This window comes from Mus pahari, chromosome 4 (assembly GCF_900095145.1).
Source record: "Mus pahari chromosome 4, PAHARI_EIJ_v1.1, whole genome shotgun sequence".
Classification (NCBI taxonomy): Eukaryota; Metazoa; Chordata; class Mammalia; order Rodentia; family Muridae; genus Mus; species Mus pahari.
This window is the reverse complement of record NC_034593.1, coordinates 104,633,829-104,655,226: the sequence shown is the minus strand read 5'-3', so window position 1 is coordinate 104,655,226 and position 21,398 is coordinate 104,633,829. Positions and strand designations below refer to the sequence as shown.

The 21,398-nt window shown below is 41.7% G+C and overlaps 2 protein-coding genes across 3 annotated transcripts in view; one reads left to right on the top strand and one right to left on the bottom strand.

Annotated features, from left to right (window-relative positions):
- Slc30a7 (solute carrier family 30 member 7) overlaps positions 1–9,536 on the top strand; it is a 66,185-nt gene extending 56,649 nt beyond the window's left edge. Inside the window, exon 11 of the mRNA XM_021195893.2 lies at positions 7,295–9,536. Within this exon, the coding sequence (XP_021051552.1) occupies positions 7,295–7,342 (48 nt within the window). The 3' untranslated portion in view covers positions 7,343–9,536. The remainder of the gene's footprint in view (positions 1–7,294) is intronic.
- Positions 9,537–19,311: 9,775 nt separating this feature from the next.
- Positions 19,312–21,398, bottom strand: part of Dph5 (diphthamide biosynthesis 5) — a 28,667-nt gene continuing 26,580 nt past the window's right edge. The window contains exon 8 of one of the 2 annotated variants that reach the window (XM_021196500.2): positions 19,312–20,128. In XM_021196500.2, coding sequence (XP_021052159.1) covers positions 19,917–20,128 — 212 coding nt within the window. In that variant the 3' untranslated portion in view covers positions 19,312–19,916. The remainder of the gene's footprint in view (positions 20,129–21,398) is intronic. The other variant, XM_029538139.1, reaches the window with a different exon arrangement.

Below are 21,398 nucleotides of genomic sequence, written 5' to 3'. Positions count from 1 at the left end.
CTCTCTCTCTCTCTCTCTCTCTCTCTCTCTCTCTCTCTCTCTCTCTCTCTCTTCCTCCCTCCCCCCCTTCTTTCAGTGTTGGGTATTGATCTAGGGCCTTCTATTTTAGTTAGTATTGTTGGCTGGAGTCTAAACATTCCTCTAAGCAGAATTACTTTTCTGTGACATATGTCACTACGTACATATTTCTCTTTCTCTGCCTTCACATCTTCAGACATGAATATAATATGCAGTCTAGTTAAGTTCAAGGCATTACATGAATCAGGGATTCCGCCTCCCGATGAGAGACACACATGCTTGGGTTGCTTATGGATGAATTACTGACAGATATAATGTTAATTAGGATTTACACAATCCTAATCTTTGATGCAGTTAATTCTGTGCGATGATTCTACTTGTTCAGAATTTTAGCAGCTTTCTGAGAAGACACAGTATATAAATGTGACTCATCTATATAAATGTGTATCACTTTCATAATGAAACCTTGGAGGCCCAGGCAGTATATCTGAATTCTTCTTATAGACTCCATGTTTCAGGGACAGAGGAGAACAATGTTGCAGTAACCTGCAGGCTGCCTTCTCCACAGTACCGCCCTCCCTCATCCTGTGACTTCTCCTAGTGTTGCTGCTTGCTGCCCTTGCAGTGGGGCTTCTATGGCATCCTGTGAGCTTCCTGGGCCTCCTGTGAGCCTCCCGTGGGCCTCCCGTGGGCCTCCTGTGAGCCACCCGTGAGCCACCCGTGGGCCTCCTGGACCTCCTGTGGGCCTCCCGTGGGCCTCCCGAGAGCCTCCTGTGGGCCTCCTGTGGACCTCCTGTGGGCCTCCTGAGCACCCTGATGCTGGAGGCTTTGCCACGCAGTCAGTTTTCCCAGTGAAGAGGCATGTGCTTCCTACTCTGCGACCTGTGCTAGCAGCCGCTTTCTGGTGGGGCTGCTGGGACTGTAGTCTCGGACCACAGGGAGGCCTCCCGAGGCACAAGCCTGAATTTTGGAAACAGGAAATATGAAAGTTCCTTCAGCTACCTTGTCTGTTTCAGAAACTGTATTTGAGCATTGAATATTTTCAGCCTTTTTTTTTATCAACTAAGGTTCTGACTAGTTGATTCCAATCCTTGTAGCTACCAGAGAGTCCCTTTGAAACTGGCATGAGGATATTCAAACCCATTCCCCACCACACCCAGGAGAACAAGGGGGTGTGCCACATCCCAAAAATAACTTTTATTCTTACACCTAATGATTTTAGTCTATTTTAGTTCTCACATACCAGAATAGGATATTTAAATCATTTATTTCTTTTTCTGCAATGTCCTTGTTACATGAGTAGATATCAGGGCTTTCTGTAACAAATTTCATTTCATGAAATGCAAATTGTTAAATTACTTCGTATTTTAAGTTACATCTTACTCATAACTCTCACTTATCAAATTGAAACCTCCCACTTACTGGTTTATTTTATTTTATTTTTATTTTTATTTTTTTGAGGGGAAAAACTGACCCTCAGGTCAGTGAAATGTCTCAACAGGTAAAGTACCTTACTGCCAAGCTTGGGGACCTGACCTCAGGGATAGGAAGAGAGATTGACTCCTGACCTCCCCAAGCAACCACAAAAAAGAGACAGATAGACAAGTAACTAGATCAGATTTTTAAACACACTGATGCTTTCTCGAATTGAAAGTTTCTGGTCTTGGTTCTAAAGGAAGAGAACTTCCTGCTGAGTCTCTCCTGCATTTGTTGAACTTTGCTTGTCTTCCTGACAGCTGACCCTAAGAATGGAAGAGATGAGCTTTGGTTAAAGAAATTGTTTGTCTATTAAAGTAACTTTAAATTGAAATGGAAATCAGAGAGTTGTAAGGTTCTATTATTTAGTAATCCGATGCTAAGTCTGTAGTGATTTTAGAATTCTGGGGCATTATCCTATGTAATTCCATCTTCCAGGGTCACTGATTTCTCTCAAGGTGCTAAAGAAATGGGCTTCCTTACGTACAGGCGTGCAGTGTAGGGAAAGGAGCTGCTGCAGTCACTCCGGTGCTCAGGCTCCTGGGGATACCAATTAGGTGTAGTCCAGTACTTAAGCCCTAGGTTTTCTTGTGTGTCAGAGTCTTCCTCATTATACACCTAACTAGTTTTTGAAATTACCAATTGATACCTGGAGGGATGGAAAGTTTGTTTTTGTGTTTACTTAGAAACAGAACAGAAAGTGAGGCTCGGGATTAAAAAGCAAGCAATTCAGTGGTCCAAGGTTTTTGTTTTAAACTGGCCATGATCACTTGCTAATCTTTTCATGGTATACTTCACAGTTATAATTACAACCTTGAATTTTTAAATATGCTCTGTTTCATTAGAAATGATGCTTGAAGAAAAAAGTCTTAAATATATTCAGAGATCTAGAATTTGCCTGGGGTGCACTATGCTCCTTGGTTTCCCAGAGCACAGAAGACAGCCAGACCTCCTCCACATCCTCTCCTGGTGGAGCCCCCTTCATTTCCCTGTCCCTGCTCTCTCTCCCCACGGTGCCTGCTAAGTCCTAAGCCCCCAGCATCCTGAGCCCCCGGCTTCCTGCTTCTGCCTTTTGTGCTCTGTTCTCTGACCTCAAAATAGAAGTGAGCAGTTATACCCAGGAAGGAATTAAAAAGCCTCCTCCCAAACACACGTCAGAGTCCCTAAGTTACAGAAGCCTCTGCCTCCTCGAGCCTCCTGTGTTCAGAAGCCCTCCCTTTGACTGACCAGTAGCTCATTCAGGCCTGTGTTGTCTGCTTGAGGGATACACACAGAAGAAAGGGTTGTCTCCTTCTCTGACTTCGTTTCTGGCTTTCTACCCTTTCCAACTTTTTTTTAACCTTTTTATAATGGGGCTTTAGTGTTCACTTAGTATTGATTTTGCTTGCCTGCTCGGCAGACTCTTTTTTTGGCCATCTTTCTCTTATCTTTCTTCATCATATGTACCTAAAGTTCAAGAGGCTGATTGACAGCTCTAGGTCTTCTGCACCCCTAGGTTTGTGTTGTACATTAAACTGTAGAGTGTCAGTGCTCATTGACTCCTTAGTGGTGGTGACACAGTGCTTGCAGCAGCAGCAATGCTGGCGCCTCCTGACAGTGACAGGTACTGCGACAGAAATTAATGGATCAGTTACCACAGGGTGGGCTCCAAGAAAGAAACCAGATTTATTTTTTTTCCTTTTATTATTAATATTTTTTGGTTTTGTTGGTGGTGCTCTGGGGATGCTAAGTAAAAACTGAACTCTATCCTCTGTTCTTGGTCCCCCCCCCCCCCGCTGTCTCACTAGGTAGCCCAGGCTAGCCTTGAAGTTGTTCTGTAGCTAGGGCAGCTTCAAAGTAGTAATCCTCCTGCTCCTGCCCCTGCTTCTGGAGCTCTAAGATAACAGGTGTGTCATGATAACCTGTTATATTGTTATTCTTGACTTATAATTTAGTTACATTTCATTAATTCTGTAGTATCTTTCATGGAAAAGTAAGATGGTTTTACATGACTTCATTTAACATTTTAAAAAATGTGTGTGTGGGTCGGTGTTTTGCCTGCATGTATGTCTATGCACCATATGTGTGCCTGGTGTCAGCAGAGGCTACAAGAAGGCCTCTGGAACTGGAGTTACAGATAGTTGTGAGCTGCCATCATGTGGATGCTAATTGAACATGAATCCTCTGGTGCTGTAATCTCTGGGCCATCTCTCTAGCCCCTCCTTTGCATTCTAAAGTGATAAAGATTAACATGTTCAGTCAAAAAAATGTCAAATAAAAACATGTATGGCTTTGGTCCATAGAAAATACAAGTAAAACAACAATTTCTATAGTCACATTCCTGTTTCCTAACTGTAACTTCTTTACACAACAGTGAATATTGCGTGGTGATAGCCCAAGCCTGCAGCACCAGGCTAACTTTTGGGGTGGAGGCAGGGGAGGTGAACTTAGAAGGGTTAAAATAACTAATTACCTTTCCCGTTCAAGAAGCTGCAGACTACTGCGGCGGTAGACTTCTGGGATAGCTGCCATGCTTGCCTGGGACTCAACTCGAGATTCTCTGTGTCACGGAGTAGGCCGCTTGCCAGAAGATTTCTTAGAAATTTGGCTTTCTCTTTTCTTTGAAGGAAATTGAAATGAACACTAGGATCTGGAGAACCAAGCTGCCCATCTCTGCTGGGGCAGGTGGATACAGCAAAGACTTCTCACATGGCTTCTTTATCTTTGCGGTAGGATGGAGCTTTGGTGGAAAGCTGCTGTCCCCAGGAGGCGCTGATACCAGTTTGAGTAATTAACTCATGATTATGCAAAGATAATTTATCTAGCCCCTTTGTTTCTCTCTTTCCTTCTCATCGCCTTGGGCTACTCATTCCTTATTACTGTCTTCCCCGTTATGTTAGGACTGGGGTAATGAAAATGGCAGGCAATAAAAGGAGCCCAACTGTTTGCCCATTTAACTTGCATTAGCAATTTTGTTTAAAAAGAAAAGATTATACAATATGTTTGTACAATATTTTTTATTTTCTATTAAGATTACACATATAAGAATTTTTCAGACTAGTTGATTCCTCAGTCATTTCAGGGCCATCTGGGTTGAGTTAGTCAAATCATATACTTGTAGAAAACCAGAATAATTTATAGTAACAGCCTTTGTTGTGTGTGGATTTTTTTCTCATACATTCACACAGGATCTTGACAACAGTGCCTACTCTAGAGTAGCGGATTTACTAACTGCGTGTTAAGTATTAGATAATACATATAAAACTCCTGCAAATTGGTAGGGTTGATTTAATCAGCACTGCTTCACAGTGAGGGAAACTGAGCTTTGGTTTTAATGTATAGGAAAAGAGCAAATAAATACTATGTTTTTCTCCAGAGTCTGTTAGCCAAAGTAGTAACCAGTTCATTTTTCTGTAAGTTGGGTAACAAATGCTGTAGCTTGCTGTAGGAAGGCTTTTGGGGGAGAGGCAAAAGGCTGGGTTTTTTGTCCTGACAACCAGACTATCTCGTGTTCTAAAGCTCGCTAAATCCTAAACCTACCTCATGCATCCATTAGTATTGCACAGAACCCTGCCCCCTGAGTTCCAGAAAAAAATAATCCATAATAGAAATGGGTGTTTTGAGGAGCCTAACAACTGCTATCATACGGTCACATTGAAACCTCTTGTCCGCCACTGAGCGTCTCTCCTTGTAAAGTATTGGCAAGTGCAATCTTTGTTTTTTTTTTTTTTTTCTCTCTCTCTCTCCCCTCTCCCATTTCTAGTTAAAAGTAGTTTTTGGTTGAAAGAAAGAAATTATTAGAATTTTAGTTCATTCAGTAATATCTATTGACCACATGCTGTGTGTCAGATATTACTGAAGGTTCTGGGCATCTGGAATGTAAAAGAGGACAAATCTATTTCTCTTGGAGAGATTATATTATAGTAGGAGAACATAAATAATAATCACATTGAATAAGTAATCTTTATGATGTGAAGGGACAGTGTAGGTGCTTCCAGAGTGTAGTGTTCATACACTGACTTGACAGTGTGCAGGTGTTTGGGTAAGAGTGACAGAGGAGAAGGCTGGAGTGTCTGAAAAATCTGCCTCCTCTTAAACAGTATGCTGTGTTTCTTCTATGCTATTACCATCCAAAATTCTCTTTTTCATTACTTCTTCCTCTCCAGGCCCCTGATAGAATATGAACTCTTTGAAAACAAGGCAGTTTCCTAAAATGTCTTCTTCCCTGTCTTTTGTATTCTTAGGTGAGAGACTATTGCTTGGAAAACAGTAAATGCAAAAATAAATATTGTTGGATTAAGACATGAATGAATTGTATAATGGCTGTCCTCAGCCCTCTCTGATGTCTGGATACAGTGTGACAGGGATGTCTTGTGGCCATCATAAGGAGCATAGCTCACAGGAGGGCAGCACAGCCAAGGGAGTAAATAAAGGCGGAGGAGTAACACTGATCAAACCAGAGGGCAGGAGTTACATTCCATGGCATCATGGTAAACACCGAGGGGCATCCAGGGTGCTTACTATTCTAGTTATACTAAGAATAACCAGAAATGTGGAAGCCAGGCAAGGGGCATTGACAAAATCTAGAAAGGAGCTGACTGTGGCTAGGGCTGGTTCAAAATGATGGAGACACACGTAAAGTGGTCACGTTTGGGGCTTGGATAATTATTTCGGAGGGAAAGCCACCAAGTTTTGTAAGTAGGTTGGGTACTGGATGTGAGAACCAGATCTTTAGAAAGAGCAGTAGGTCAGCAGGTTTGATGATCCTGTACTGCTTCTTAGATAACCCAGTAGAACTGTCATACTGATGCAAGTTCCCGTCTGAACGTGCAAACATGGAGGTGTGAATACAGGCAAAGGCTGACTTACAGTCTGGCTGCAGAGAGCAATAGAGACCTCGTGAAGACTATGAAGACTAAAAGCCTTTGATATGCCAGTGTTCATTGCTTAATGATAGAAGAAACCAGGAAGGAGACAGACAATTTGCCACATGAATGACCAGTGAACATTCTCTGGAAGTATCACAGGGAAGTGTTTGGCACTGGAACACTGGTACTGCGTATTACTTCTGATAATCAGGACTGAGAGCTGGCTGGGGAACACTAGGAGCAAGTTGGAAGTTTGCTTGGCAGGTAGTTGTAGAAGGTGGGGAGAGGTGTTGAGGGTTGGCTGGCTGTAAGAGCGAGGGAACTAGACACAGTAAAGATGAGCAGGTTTGGCCAAGTTTGGCTGTCCACAGAGCACATTGAGATTACACCAGGCAGTCAGGGATGGTGACTTAAAGTTGTTTTTGTTTTTGTTTTTTTAAACAGTAAAAGAAATTGTAGTGTGTTTGATCACTAATAGAAATGGCCCAGTTGAGAGAATAAAATTGATAATACAGAAGAAATAGGGTGCAATTTAGACAGCAGTGTCCTTGAGTAGCTAGCTCACAGCCAAGACTGAAGGAATCGGAGTGTAAAATAAGGAACCAGTTGTCACTTGTGATTTTTAAATAAATGCCATGGGAAGATATAGCCCGTGGTGAGCTGGTTAGAATGGGTGGCTGCCTAATCCAGCAGTGTCGTGTCCTCTAACGGCAGCAGCACATGGATAACCCCGTCTGAGGGCGCATACGCAGGGCAGGTGGCTGATGACACAGATTTTTTTTTTTCCTGTAGTAGTTTGACGACTTACAATGAAAATGGATAGTTTCTTAGAAGCAGAAGACAAAAATAATTCCATTTTTAAAGACAAATGAGGTGTCGTTTGCTTTCCTAGAATGTTCATCTGTTTCAGGTTTTCAGGTTTGATGTTGTAATTTTTCTTTTTAACTTTCCAGGCTGGAGTGAGACAGCTTTATGTACAGATTGACTTTGCCGCAATGTAGTCAAAGAAAGGAAACTGATTGAGGACCAAACTTTCCCAGTACTGTGCAGTCCAAAGCACTGTACTACCCAGGGCTCTGAGACAGAGACACGACCACTACAACTCCGAAGCACCAAGGACGCAGGTAGAGTCAGCCGTGTGCTCAGCAGGGTCACAGCCGGATCCTGCCCAGACTGCTGCCCATGTTATTTCCCTTCGAGCCATTCTGACTGCTGAGGGTTCTGGGTTCGTCCTAGGGTATTGGGTTATCTTTTTCCTGCTGGGGGTTCTTGCTGATCACTCTCACCCCATCCTTATCATCCCACCCAGCCAGTAAGAAATTCAGACTGGGGGCCTTCAACCTTCTGAATGTCTTCACTAAAGCTGCTGGAAACCACTGCTTTTATTCCCATAAAACCAGTGTTGTTTTTACAAAAAGAAGTCTGTTTTCTATGTAATGTCACAGTTGTTGACGTTCTTCAGTGTAATCATACGTTTGTAAAAATTGTTTGTACCTTGCAAACTTATGAACCAAACCATATTGGGTTTTCAAAGTGCCTTTGTATCAGAAATATATTTGCCAGCATAGAAATGTACCATCAAAGGTCATGTGTATGTTTTTTTAAAAATGGGTATTGTGTAATTTGTACAAAATAAGGCTTGCTAGTAACATACATAATTGCCTTTGTGTATTTCCAACATAGATTTAAATATATTAAATTTTTGGTCTTGTGAAAAATGACATTATTTTGCTTTATAAAAAAATCCAGTTATCACATTAAGTTACTTTGTAGCCTATTTTCAAAAATGCAAATACATTAGAAGAACGTATTTAGATGCAAACCATCTGCTACATCACAGATTTCTATGAAAACCTTTACCCGTCTATGGTAAATTTTCCAGTAGCTCTCCTTGCCTGTTTAGATTCTGTTAATGACAAAAAAGAGCACCTCGGGTGGCAGAAAGAGTGGTGCCAGGGCCATCTTACGTCTTCGTATCCTCCAGGGTCACCTGGCACAGTGTGGCTCTCTGGTTTTGTTTGCACAAATACAAATTACTTCCAGGAAGTCTAGGACAACATTTGATTGAGGATGAACTATTATGACTAGAGAGCAATTAGGTGACAAAAAAATCCTCACACGGGCGTCTCACAATGGTTGACTTTCCAGGGTCCTGGGTATATGAGAAGTGTAATTGTGCCTGGCATGGTGATCCACAGTTTTAACTCCAGCACTCAGGAGGCAGAGTCAAGGGATTTCTGTAAGTTCAAGGCCACCCTCATCTACATAGTTACAGCACAGCCAGGGCTACACACAGAGATCCTGGCACAAATTACAAATAAATTGCAATTTGAGATGACAAGTGCTTAACACTCAAGTATTCCTGGTGTTTTCTGAGGATAAGAAATTTGGGTGAACATTTTCATATTGTACTTCACTTATACCAATATTTACTTTAGTTTAAGTAAATTGATTTTGTTAGCAAAAATTTAAAAACCTTGCCATGTAAAAATATTAAGAGTGTAGATCAATGACAGGCACTTTATCAGGAAGGTGTCAGAAGTTACTGTTGATATGTGAGTTTTCAAGTACCTTCCTGCTGTTTCTGACCAACAATTTATGCATTAGGAGAGCTATACCACGCTAAGCAGCAGTAGAATGCTACACAATGTCTGTGGTGCCCTTTTTGTAAATCAAGCAGTAATTTCAAAGCCTGTTTGCTTTCTGTCAGGCAGTTCTAATGTTAAGATTCCCTGCAGTAGATTGTGCTTGATTGAAACAAGTGCTATAGTCTTTTGGGAGGGCAAGTGCAAATGGAATGGTCCTGATGCTGGCCTCCATTTTCATTTCCGTTCTGATATACCCCAGGAGAGTCTGCGGCTTGGGGCATATTGCTGAAGATGAAGGTCTAGATGAAGGCAGAGCCTCTAGATGTGAGGGACCTGTCACAAGCCAGTCCCAGCAACTGTTGGCATTGTATGTGTGGAATCAACTATGCTGTGTCTGAAATTTACCAAATCTGCTTTCCACTGGGCTCTTAGTTCTAAGTGAAGTTTTTGTCAAAATGTGTCATTCTGTTTAATGAGGTGTTCAGTGCACAAACCCGTGAGCATTGCTGGTCCCTTTGATGAGGCATAGAATACGTTTGATGTGAAACTGATTTTGCACTTTGTTCCAAGAGCTTGCCATTTATCAGGTTGACTTTGACTTTTTTTTTTTTTTTTTTTTTTTTTTTTTGCTTAATTAAATGTTGGCATACCTGTATGTATTTTTTTAAAAAAATGTGAACAGAAACACTTTTCACAGAAAAGAAAAGCTTGTCTTTTAGTATTCTCGATACAGATGTATTACTAGCAGGTGGTTTTACTAAGAAAAACTGTCTGGTTATGGTAATAAAATAAATTTCAAATATTCCTAACAATAGGCTACTATTATTACCAAACAGCCAATCTGAATGTACAGTTGCCAGTCTATGAATAACCAAAATTTTGTTTTTTTTCCCTCTGAATAACAAGCCTACATTGTTCAGAGAAAGTTTACCTTACCAGCTAAACATCCCCAGCTCAGTATATTTTTAATCCATTGTACTCCTTGATGAAGAACTTGACCTAAGTCCAGCATCCTCCTTTTGAAGCCTCCCTGTCTATCTTCCTGGAGGACAGTATCTAGCATGTATAGGCTAGTGTTCCCTTTCTGTCACCACCCTCTTCTGTAGTGGAGGCATAAGAACGTGCCACAGATATCATTTTGATTTCTCCTTATCTAGATACTTAAGAGCCTACAAATAAATACCGGGAAACAAAACTGTCACGTCTGTGTGCCTCTGTAGAGCAGCCACATCGCTAACCCACAGTGTAGCTGATGAGAACTGTCATGATTCTACAGATGGTAACATGGGAACCAACCTGGGGTAGTACTGCATTGCTTATTATAGAACTTCACACCCAAGCAGAGGCTGCTGGGGGCGCTATGCTTCCACCTCTCAGTGTCAGGTGAGAGAGACCATAAGATTCCAGGGATCAGAGGTGGCAAAGCCAAGGCTCAAATGTGACCATCCAGTCAAGAGTTCTTTACACTGTACTGTGCTGCTCCCCGTGCGACATTGCCATTCCGTAAATGTGACTAAATGTGGCTTGTAAATAAAGAACTCTGACCTCTAGTTTGGTTCATTAAGGCACTTTAGATATGCAATGGTGTTTCATTTCTCGTGTATAATTAGGTTTAGATTATTTTCAAAGTATTTGTTGTGGAATCGATTATAGTAATTATTTTTTTTTTCTTCCAAACCAGTTCTTGACTTGAAAAAAAAAATGTTCTCTAGATACTTTGAACTTGGGAGTAAATTTTTATTAATTGCCCATGCTCTTTCCATTTAATGCTGGCTTCCTTTCTTAATTTTGCTTAGATACTGGTTCCTTTTGGATATCAGTCTGGTTCATCAGTCATGCCATTTCAGCCCTGTGTAACACACTTCTTCAGTCACTGGACAGTGTTTACTTTAAAATTTCTCAGAGCTGTACAAAGTGAGGCAGAAAATGTATGGAGCACATCTTTTACTTCAGTCAGGTACATGTTTGAAGTCATATTCAGAACTGCAAATACTAGGCCACTGCCTTTGACTCTGCAAATGCATTACCTTGGCCAAGTTAAGCTTTTGTTTTTCTTTCTACAAAAAGTCACCATTGTTGAAACACATTATTTCCCAGTTCATAAGAATCCTAGTGGGGGTGCAGGGGAGAATTCTTTTATTCTCTGAAGAACATTCATTTAAAGTTCCATGAAGCATTCTTAGGAAGTGATTTCCAGAGGCCACCTTAGTGATTCAGATCTAACTTAGAATCAAGACAGAGTGAAAGACTGGCTATCACAGAGTGTTCCCAGAAATGTAACAGAGAAGTGTAGCAGCTCCATTGAAAGGTCAAATAGGCGGGGCTTCAGTGATACGCTCATCTTTGGTTTATAGTTAGCCATTTCCTAACTGCAGATAACAGAAAACAAGTTAGGTCTCCTGTGCTAAGTATTGATGTATCCAGGTACTTAAACGGCTTCGCTCATTTTCTCACTCACATTTTTCTGAAGAGAACTTTGCATGATTTTATGATTGATAGCATCTTAAAAGCTAGTTTGTGATCCTCATAGCACGAGGAAGGAATCCTTATCTGGGGAAAGTCTGTGGTACAGTAGCAATTTAGTCTTTTCTAGTGACTGTGTTTTTAAAAATCCGTCAGCAACACTTTGAAGATCCAAGAAGCTGTGGCCAATCTGGTTAGACCTCTGGAAAGACAGCGGGCACTAGTGATGCCACTGCTATGGGGATACTGACAAACTGCCCCCATCCTGTTTCCGCCTGTGCTCTAAGATGTTTGCTTTATAACTTGGTCACGGATCCAAGCCCATTCTGGGGAAATGGCACTAGTGCTCCTTACATCCCTCTAAAAGGCAGTTAGGGGAAACTTTCACTGGAAGTCATGGTGGAGTTGCTCACTGACTGATGCTAAAGATGGCATCCTCTGTGCCAGCATGAAGAACAGAGTGCCTGCCCTCAAGACCATCGTTGGGGGACCACCTGCCAAGAAGCACAGATTGATGTTCAGGTTTAAGTAGTGTCTGTTTTACTTAAACCTTGTCAATGGAAGAAATCTATTTCATAAATAGAAGCCTGTACCTTCCCACAGCTTTGAACATGAATTTGTAATTCTGATTGTGATGTTGGAAAGCATAAAAAACAAAAACAGTGGCTGCATATGCTTTTATACCCCAACTCACTGGGGTATGTTAAGATTCTTATGAAATAGTTACCAGGAACTCTTAGAGAGGAACAGACACAAACTGAAGCTGGAACTCACTGGAGGAAGCATATTTGGCAGTTCTGGTATTTCTGTACAGACCGGTCTTCTGTTGACTCTGTCCTTTCCCCCCATGTACTGAGTTACTCAGTCTGTTTTCCACTTGCCATGTTGTTGGGATTTGGCACAACCGAGCCTATGTACTGTGACCTTCTGGACTGTGTACAGCCAAGCTGGGGATTGGTTTGGTGGAGAATTGCCATGTTGCTGTTTCTTTAAGGACTGTCAACTCTCCCAGGATAGTTTGTCATTCAGAACTCTTTCAATTCTATTTCTTGAATTTCTTGAAGGTATTTCTTAAAGATGCTTCTAATGAAAACACATGGGTATTACATGATCTAAATGTCCCTCGAATACACTTACCTTTTTTTTTTGGTCTTGTTTCCTTTCAAATATGTTTTGTATATTTTTCCCCTAATTTGGAAACAGTGTGACTGAAATTTTTCCCAATCTGGTCTTCCTGAACACCCACCTGCTCAGCACTTCACTTTCCTGCCTGTAATGGTTGAAAAACATATGGGCAATTCTGGAGTTGGGGTTGGTTCCTTGATGAAGATGACACATCAAAACATTTCTAAAAATGTTTACATTACAAGGCTAGGTGGGAATGTCACATATAAGAGTTGAATCGTTTGAAAATGCTGCCATGAACAGTTATGACTTGCCTACATGCACTACAGTAGACCCACAATGTACCTTTCACCTTTTCTACTTGCACACATTGACATGTATTTTGTTTAACCACAGTGTATTTTAAAATGATCATAAACAGCTGTATTAAAATTTTGTTTTCAATTAAATTTTTGTGTAAAAGTCTTCCTGAGTCGTGACTCTGAGTTGAATGGACCAAAAAGAACACTTGCAGAATTTTCAGAAGAGAGATGCTAAGGTGTCTTTCCATTGCCCAGAGCCTCTTCCTACATCCTCTTCCTTTAGTTCAAATCTGTTTAGGGTGTATCCCTTTTTTGAGATTCCCACTAGCATTGAGTTGTTCTTATCCCACCCTCTACAGATGACCTTTGTGACATGAAGCTGACACCAGTATACATGACCCTTCCACGGTACATATACCAAGTGTGATGGTATACATCTTTAATCTCAACATGAAGGAGGTATAGACAGGTGGGCATCTGTGAGTTTGAGGCCAGTCCAGTATAAATAAATAATTTTTAAGATGAAAAAAATTCTCTTCCAGAAAACTCTCATGCCACCCCGTCAAAGGGAATCCTATCAGGACAGCTTCAGTTGTCAGTCTTGCCTGTCCTGTAGCTCCAGCCTCGGCTGCCTCCTCCTGCATTTTCAGAGTGGATGTGTGCTTGTTCTGTCTGAGTCTGCGAAGCTCCCAGTACTCTGGTTTTACTTCTGTTTGGTCAGAGTTTTGTACATACATGCTTTGCCAACGTACAAAGTCAGAACAGAAATAAAATCCTCCCATCCAAATTGCTCCGGAGTGACTGTTTAATGCAGAATTCCTTACAGAATCCTTGACATTGAAACATCACCACCTCCTTCCTCAACCTCCCATCACCACATCAGGACCCTCCCTTTCCAATCTTCTGAAATCACCTTTTCCTTTCCAGGAATACCACTGGCTTCCTGGCCTTGACTGAAGACAGGATCGCATTTGAGTATTGCTCATCTTCCCACCTGGTCCATGCCTAGCTTTGCCACGTCTGCTTCAGCCCCTTCCACCACCGGAGAAAGACCTGGCCCTGGGCCAGCCGGGACTGTGAGCAATCTGCTGGGCTGGCCTTCCCGTTTGCTGCACAGCCCTCCTGCTTTGCTGCACAGCCCTCCTGCTCACCTCGCTGTCTCTGCCGTGCACTGCACGGTGACTGGCTAGGTTAGGGAAGCCTTTACTGTTTCCTAGAATCAGCCCCTGAGTCCAAGTCCACAGTGGCCTGTCAAGTTGCTACAACCTTTTCATCTCTCACACAGATTGACACAAGTTGTTTACTACAGTTCAGTGCTGTAGCAATCTTGTTTTTTAAAAGGAGTCTGCTTTCTTCTCCAGAAGCCTGCCTGGTTACCTTGGCTGCCAAGGTGAGCTTCCCCATGCACTTGCAGTCTCTAGCTCAGAATGTTGGTTCTTTTTCTCACTGCCCCCTTCTAAGTTTTTCTATTCCAATCTGGAAATAATCATTATTACTTTCTTGTCTTAAACTCTGAATCTACATTCTGAGTTTGATTTTTTTTTTGGGGGGGGGGGGTTATAAATCCCTGGTATATGGTGCTGCCACAATACAACTTCCTATGAACTCTGGGATTTTTTTTTTTTTAAACAAGTAGCTGTCCTGGAGCTCACTATGTAGACCAGACTGGCCTCAGGGATCCACCTGCCTCTGCCTTTGCCACTGCTTGCTGAATGTACCAGGGTCCAGCCTACTGGTGTGCAGGGGGCACTGAACCCCTTTATAGATAGTTGTAAGCCAAATGTGGTCCCTGGGTTTTCAACTCAGAACCTTGAGAAGAGTAGGGCAGCCGATTCTCTTAACCACTGAGCTACTTCTCCAACCCTTATGGAAACTTAAATGTTTGTGTTTTGTAATTTATTTGTACTTCTCACAGTATAACAATAAAAAAGCTTCTCACCTAGACTGGAGAAACAAGCAAACATATAACAAATAGAACCAATATCAGCAATTTACTATTTTGCATTCTATTCGAGGGAAAAATAGAAAATTATCATTTTGATGGTTCTTTTGAACATTGTCAGTTCAACTAGCCCTATCTCCAAGCTTAAAAGAAAAAAAATCTACCAGTGAGGCTGGAGAGATGGTTCAGTGGCCAAGAGTGGCTGCTCTTCCAAGGGATCAATGCTCAATTCCCCACACCCAGCTCACAACCACATGTAACTTCAGTCTTGGGGAATCTGGTGACCTCTTCTGGCCACCATGGGTACACAGATGTGTGCAAGAAAACAACCATACACATTAAAATAAGTATAAGTCTACCATGGAATTCATGCTTGCTTGTATCACCAACATTTAAATAGGCAACTAGGAACCTGATGAATCCATACCACTAGAAGGATACAGCCCAGCACAGTAGGAAGCCAAAATTTATGGATAAAAAAGAAAAAGAAAAAACAAGCTGGGGGGAGATAGCTTGATGGATAAAAGGTTTGCTGGACAAGCATGCTGTCATGAGTTCAGATCCCAGGATCCACGTAAAAACCTGGGCATGGCCACACTGGTGGCTAGAATGCCAGCACAGACAGGATCGCTGGGGTTCATTAACCACCAACCTAGCTCCAAGTTCAGTGAGAGACTGTCTCAAAGGAATAACTGGATAATTGGGTCAAAGGACCCAGTGTCCTCTGGCTTCCACATGTGAGCATATACCTTATATACATACATATATACATACATACATACATACATACATACACCCAACATGAAAAAATGTTTTAATGGAAAATTTAAATCTTTGAAAATAGTATTGAATGAATTACTAGGATGAACCTTGTTTTGTTTGTAAGCCAGCTATTGCTAAACTGAAAAGATTAAAAATAAGACAATACAAAGCTAAAAGCATTCCAAATGGTATTCCCTGAATTTGGCAAGGGATATTATCTTTTAAAGTGTAACATTTTATAAATAGAATCATATTTCCATGTAAGCATAGATACAATCTCATGGCAATTATAATTACAACTTTGCCATTTTTTTTTTTAACTTTCAGAAATGTGATCATCTAAATTTTTAAGTAAAGTAGGGACAATCTGATAGCCTCACGTCCTCACCCTAGGCAGTGAGTTAGCTCATCATGTTCGACTTTACAGGAATTCTCTACGTCATGTTACTTCCCCTGACGAGTAATTAGTATAAAGGTCACATTGGCTTGAGAAGACTCCAGAAGGCAAAGCTAACCCATCTGTTAGCCTGAGACTTGTCAAACACAGCACCGTGGTGATTGATAGCCAGCAGCTACGGAAACCAACAGAAGCGTCAACTCCTGGAAAGAGCAGAATTTAGTTTTTATTGGAAAAGCTGTGGCTTCAAAAAGACAGCTAACCTCTCTCTCTTCTGCATGGGTGAGGGTGCAGTCCCAATCGGGAAATTGTGAATTGAAGAGTAGTGAGACGGCCGGGCTCCTGGCTGAGGATGGGGAAAGGGAGACCAAGGTACTACGGGGTAGGGTTAGACTGAAGGGCAGAAGCCCAGAAGAACCATGGGAATAATTTATGAACCCCAAGGATCACCTTCAACTCATTAATGCTTTGATGTTGATCCTACTTGGCAAACTAAAAAAGCCCTAACCGACTCCCCAAGTTTCAGACTAAGCAGAACAACCTCCACGGGGCCAGACCTGCGGTCTTTGAGCAGTGAACAGAAGAGACAGACAAGTACTCACACGCGGCCCTTCACCACACTGCCTGCTTATGAGAACACAAAGGCTGACTTCACCACAGAGTTTTAGAAGACTTAGGACCTAATATATGATATTCAGGACGCCAGTCTAAATCCCAGGTGAGTTGACCAAGTGCTGTAACCACATGAGCTTTGGAGTAAGCTAATAAAGATCTTGATGTAGCCACCATGAAAACACACAATTGCACAATAACAAATAGCCCTGCAACAAAGACTAATGTAAGAAATTGGAGGGTTAGGGCTGAGATTGCTCTGTGGCTAACAGCTACTGTTCTTCAAGAGGACCCAGGACTGGTTCCTATGGGATGGCTTTAGAGCGGTCTGTAACTCCAGTTCCAGTGGATTCAACATCCTTTTCTGTCCCTGTGGTCTCCTACAGATAACTCACACAGCAGCACACATATGCACATCAATTTAAAAAAAAAAAAAAAGATGAAAATTCAGGACAATAAGCAAAAATTTAAAAGCACATCAAATGAACTCAATAGCAGTATAGAAGAAGCAAGAGTCAATATCCATGAAGACAGATCAGGAAAAATTACCCATTCAGAACATAAAAACCATTTCAAGAACAAAACAACAGAAACAGAACACAGCTCGGTGACTGTGGGACAAGCAATGTCCGCCACTCCTATTATCAGATTCATCGGAGATCAAAAAAGAGGATAAAGCATTCAGTGCAAAAGAGATATCTGAAGAGTGGCTGTATACTTCCCACGTGGGATAAACTCCAGACTATGCACACCATATGGAAGACTTGCAATCAAACGCCCATGGGCCTCACTGCAAGTGCCGATAAGGTCATGCTATCAAGGACAGGAGACGAGGAGGAGCTAGAAAGCAAACAGCTTCAAAAAGAAAGGAAGGGAAGGGAAGCATACTACCTCTTTTTAACATCTGCCCCCAAACTAAAAGGGCCAAGAGGGTGGGGCACTGTGCCACCTGTCTCCAAACGGCAATGGGCACACAGGAACTGAGTTGAAGTTGCATTTTACTACAATCTGTGTTCTGAGAGGGTGGCAAATTGCATCCTTTCTAAACAACCTGACATCTAGTCTTCCACTAGCAGTGTTTGGGGAGAGAGGGACAGAGACAGTCGATCACTCCAGAGCTGTCTTATAAGAGATGAGCAACAAGAACTCACTTGTGATACTGTGAGAATGCAGAAAGAAAAGACCAATTTGGAAGTCATTTGGGCAGTGTTAAAAGTCACTCTCATCATTGCTCAAGTAGTCAATGTAAAGGAGGGGGTGGTTCTAGGGTATGTACATCTCTGTTACCCAGTGTTCTTCCTTTCTAGTCATAAAGCCGTATCACATATTCTGTTCTAAGGCTATTATTGATACTATACTAATTTTCTGTCACTATTTTCTGAACCATCTTAAACTTTGTCCTAGCAGACATTAAACCACAGCTTATCAACTTCATCCTAAGGAGACTTAACTTCACATTATATGAAACACTTTGTCCTTAATCGAGTTCCAAGCTTGGTTTTTAGTTGTACATGGTCATTCTGGGTTTCTGAAGGAAAGCATGCATATTTATCAAGCCCTCCTAACTTGTTGGAATTCAAACGTGAGGCTGTCTTCTCTCACAATGGAGAGCAATACCTGTTTCTTTAGGCCCCTGGCCAGGTTTTTCACCTAGATCTGTGGCTCTTTCTACACATACAGAGAGTAAAGACTAAACTGAGGACCTAGGACAGAGATCAGAAGACTCGCCACTCCAGAGCATCTTACTTTCTAAGGGCTCCTACTTCAGTGTCCAGCTCCCTTTGGAGCCCACAGTTCCATCTACTAACCATCTCAAGCCAGTAGGAACTAGCTTGGTTGAATGTTTGGGAATGTCTGGGAACAGGAAAAGCCACATAGGCAAAATTCTCAGCCTGCCCTCTGGCTCCCCAGTGTCTTCCAGCAATCATGCAGTGTAAAAGAGTTTATGAATGGAGGGAGTGTGAGCCATTCAATTGCCAAACTTACAAGTCCTTTATATTTAAAACATTTAAATGTTTGGCTTAACACCCCGAAGCAAACAATATAGAACCGACTTAAGCTATTTGTCTCTTTCTTCTTGTGTGCACAATAGTCTCAAAATGGGATGTTTTGTATACATTAAAATATTTCATCCCAAATGATATGTCAAAATATTTTCTAGCTAATGCATATATAATGCCAGAAAGTAGAAAAAGTTACAACCAATATTCATGAATAAACTGAGCAAAAAGATGGAGTTGATTAGGCTATGGAAATACTCACGGCTGTCATTAAGCTGCTTCCATTGCAGATGGGCAAAGGCAAAGCACTTTACGGCTATTAAACAAACGAGCCTTTTAAAATTGGTGTTTAGTGAATGTGTATTCATGTGTGCACGTGTGATGACGAATATCAACATAGGATATCCTCTCCCTCTGTCTTGTTCCACTATATCATCATCATCATCATCATCATCATCATCATCATCATCATCATCATCATCATCATCCGTAAGGTAGTCTGAAACTTGCTATGCAGATCAGGCTAGCCTTGAACTCAGAAATCTGTCTGTCTGCCTCCCAAGCTGGGAGTTAAGGAGTGACTCACCACACTCAGCTACCACTTTATCTTTTGAAACTGTCTAAGACACACACAGATAAACCAGAAAGCTTCAGGGAATCTGCCTGCCTCTGCTCCCACCCTGCATCAGGGTTACAGCCGTACATTGCCACACTTGAATTTTTACACCACTAAGGCATGTCCTTAGTCCCTGACTGCTACCCTTGTTGTTTTTTTTTTTAAAAAAGACTTATTTATTTATTTTATAGATATGAATACACTATAGCTGTCTTCAGACACACCAGAAAAGGGCATCAGACAGATCTCATTACAGATGGTTGTGAGCCACCATGTGGTTGCCTGGAATTGAACTCAGGACCTCTGGAAGAGCAGTCAGTGCTCTTAACCACTGAGCCATCTCTCCAGCCCAATAGCTACCTTTTATAAAGGAGATTATAAAACAATATATGAAGAGTTAGCAATCTTTTATTTGCTTTTCTTGCTGATTCATGCTTTGTCTTTGAAAAACAGTTCAAGTGATTCAATGTCCAATTTCCTCGCGTTATTCTTGGTCCCCACCTCCTTGCATGGACTCAGTTCCCTTTTCCAGCTCGGTCTGTCCAAGTGTGTGCATCCTGATGAGTAGCCAACTGACTCAGCAACAGCCACTCACGACGGGATGGGGGAGCTGCCGCAGGAAACCAAACGCTGTCGCTCAACCTTGCTTGGTCACTTCTGTTATTATCTTCTTCATAAATGACAGAGCCATGCCATTTGTCATATAAATAACACCCCCCCCCCCCAATCTCACTGCCATGATTGTGAGACAACGGAACACGTCCATTTTCAGAGTCCATCAGTACTCTGGGATGCTGGTATGGAGAAGAGACTTAGCATCTCCATCTCCAGTGGGTGCAGATCGCCCCCTGTAATGACCAAAGAGTGCAGTGGGTCTCCCAAGCTCACTGTGCACATCTGCTGTAAGGTGCCTGCTGCAATTTTCTGGTCTTCAGCTCCCACTCTGGCTAAGCCGACACAGAGAGTCTCCTCAGTGATTGCTGTTCAAAAAGGGGTTGGGAAGGGAGACAGAGAGCTGCAGATCAGTTCAGCAAGTGCATCACCGTAGTCAACTTTCAAAGTAACAGTACAGCAAGTGCACTGAAAATGCCCTGACTTCTTAAATGTCGCTACTGACTCACTACAGACCAGTCACATTACCTTTTGGGAATTTCAAAGGTTAATCCAAGCTTATGATTTAACAACTGGAAAAAAACCCCAGCTATATTTATACTCCACATAATGATACAACACTTATCCTAAAACAGGTTCTGAGTGTACATCGTTATGATGCACACATGCTATAAAGATTTTGGTTTAACATAATAGTGTGTGTGTGTGTGTGTGTGTGTGTGTGTGTGTTGGTATAGGCACACATGTGCATGTATATGCTTACAGGTCCCATGAAGGCAGAGAGGGAACTGGATCTCCTGAAGCTATAATTACAGGTGGTTGTGAACCATTCAATTGCGTGCTTGGAACCTAACTTGGATCCTCTTTAAGAGCAAGTGCTTGTAAGGACTGAACCATCCCTCCTGCCCCAACATACTTATATTTTAAATAAATTCTTGACATACATTTATACTGACCAAGACACAGTAAAAATTAGGAGACTCAGAAAACTTCACAGATGTTGAGTGTCTGCTCAGCCATCTAATTAAATACTAACTTCACTTTTTTGTTTTTTAATTTTAAAAGATGTTTTGTATCTTAAGTGGTAGTTGTGATATAGTACATTCTATCAACGAGGGCTAATACACTGAATACAAGAGTACTTAATAAACTATAGCTCCAGTAACAAATGATCGGCATTTCTGGAGATTTAGGCTTTTAAATTGAGAAAAAAGATCCTTATATTTTCCTGATCATTCATTTTGGTGCTACAGCTGAAGAGCTGACTTCTCATGCTTTTATCCTTTGGTTAGGAAAGCTGTCCTTACTGATTTAAGAAGAAGTGGGACAGGACTCCTACAAGGCAAAGAGGGCATGAAAGGAACACAGCAGGGATAAAATATGCAATGACAGGGCCAGTAGCAGGGCTCAGGAGGGAAAGGGCTTGCCACCATGTTTTAATGGCCTGAGTTCGATTCCTGGGACCCACATGGTGAATGAAGAGACTCCAAGTTTTTCCTCTGACCTCCACATGTACACTAGGGCAAGTGTGCACACACATAAAAATAAATACATGGAATAGAGACTTAAAAATAGAGAATGATTGCTCAAAACTACCTCAATGCATGTTTTCAAGAGAGGTCAGGAGCTCAAAAGACA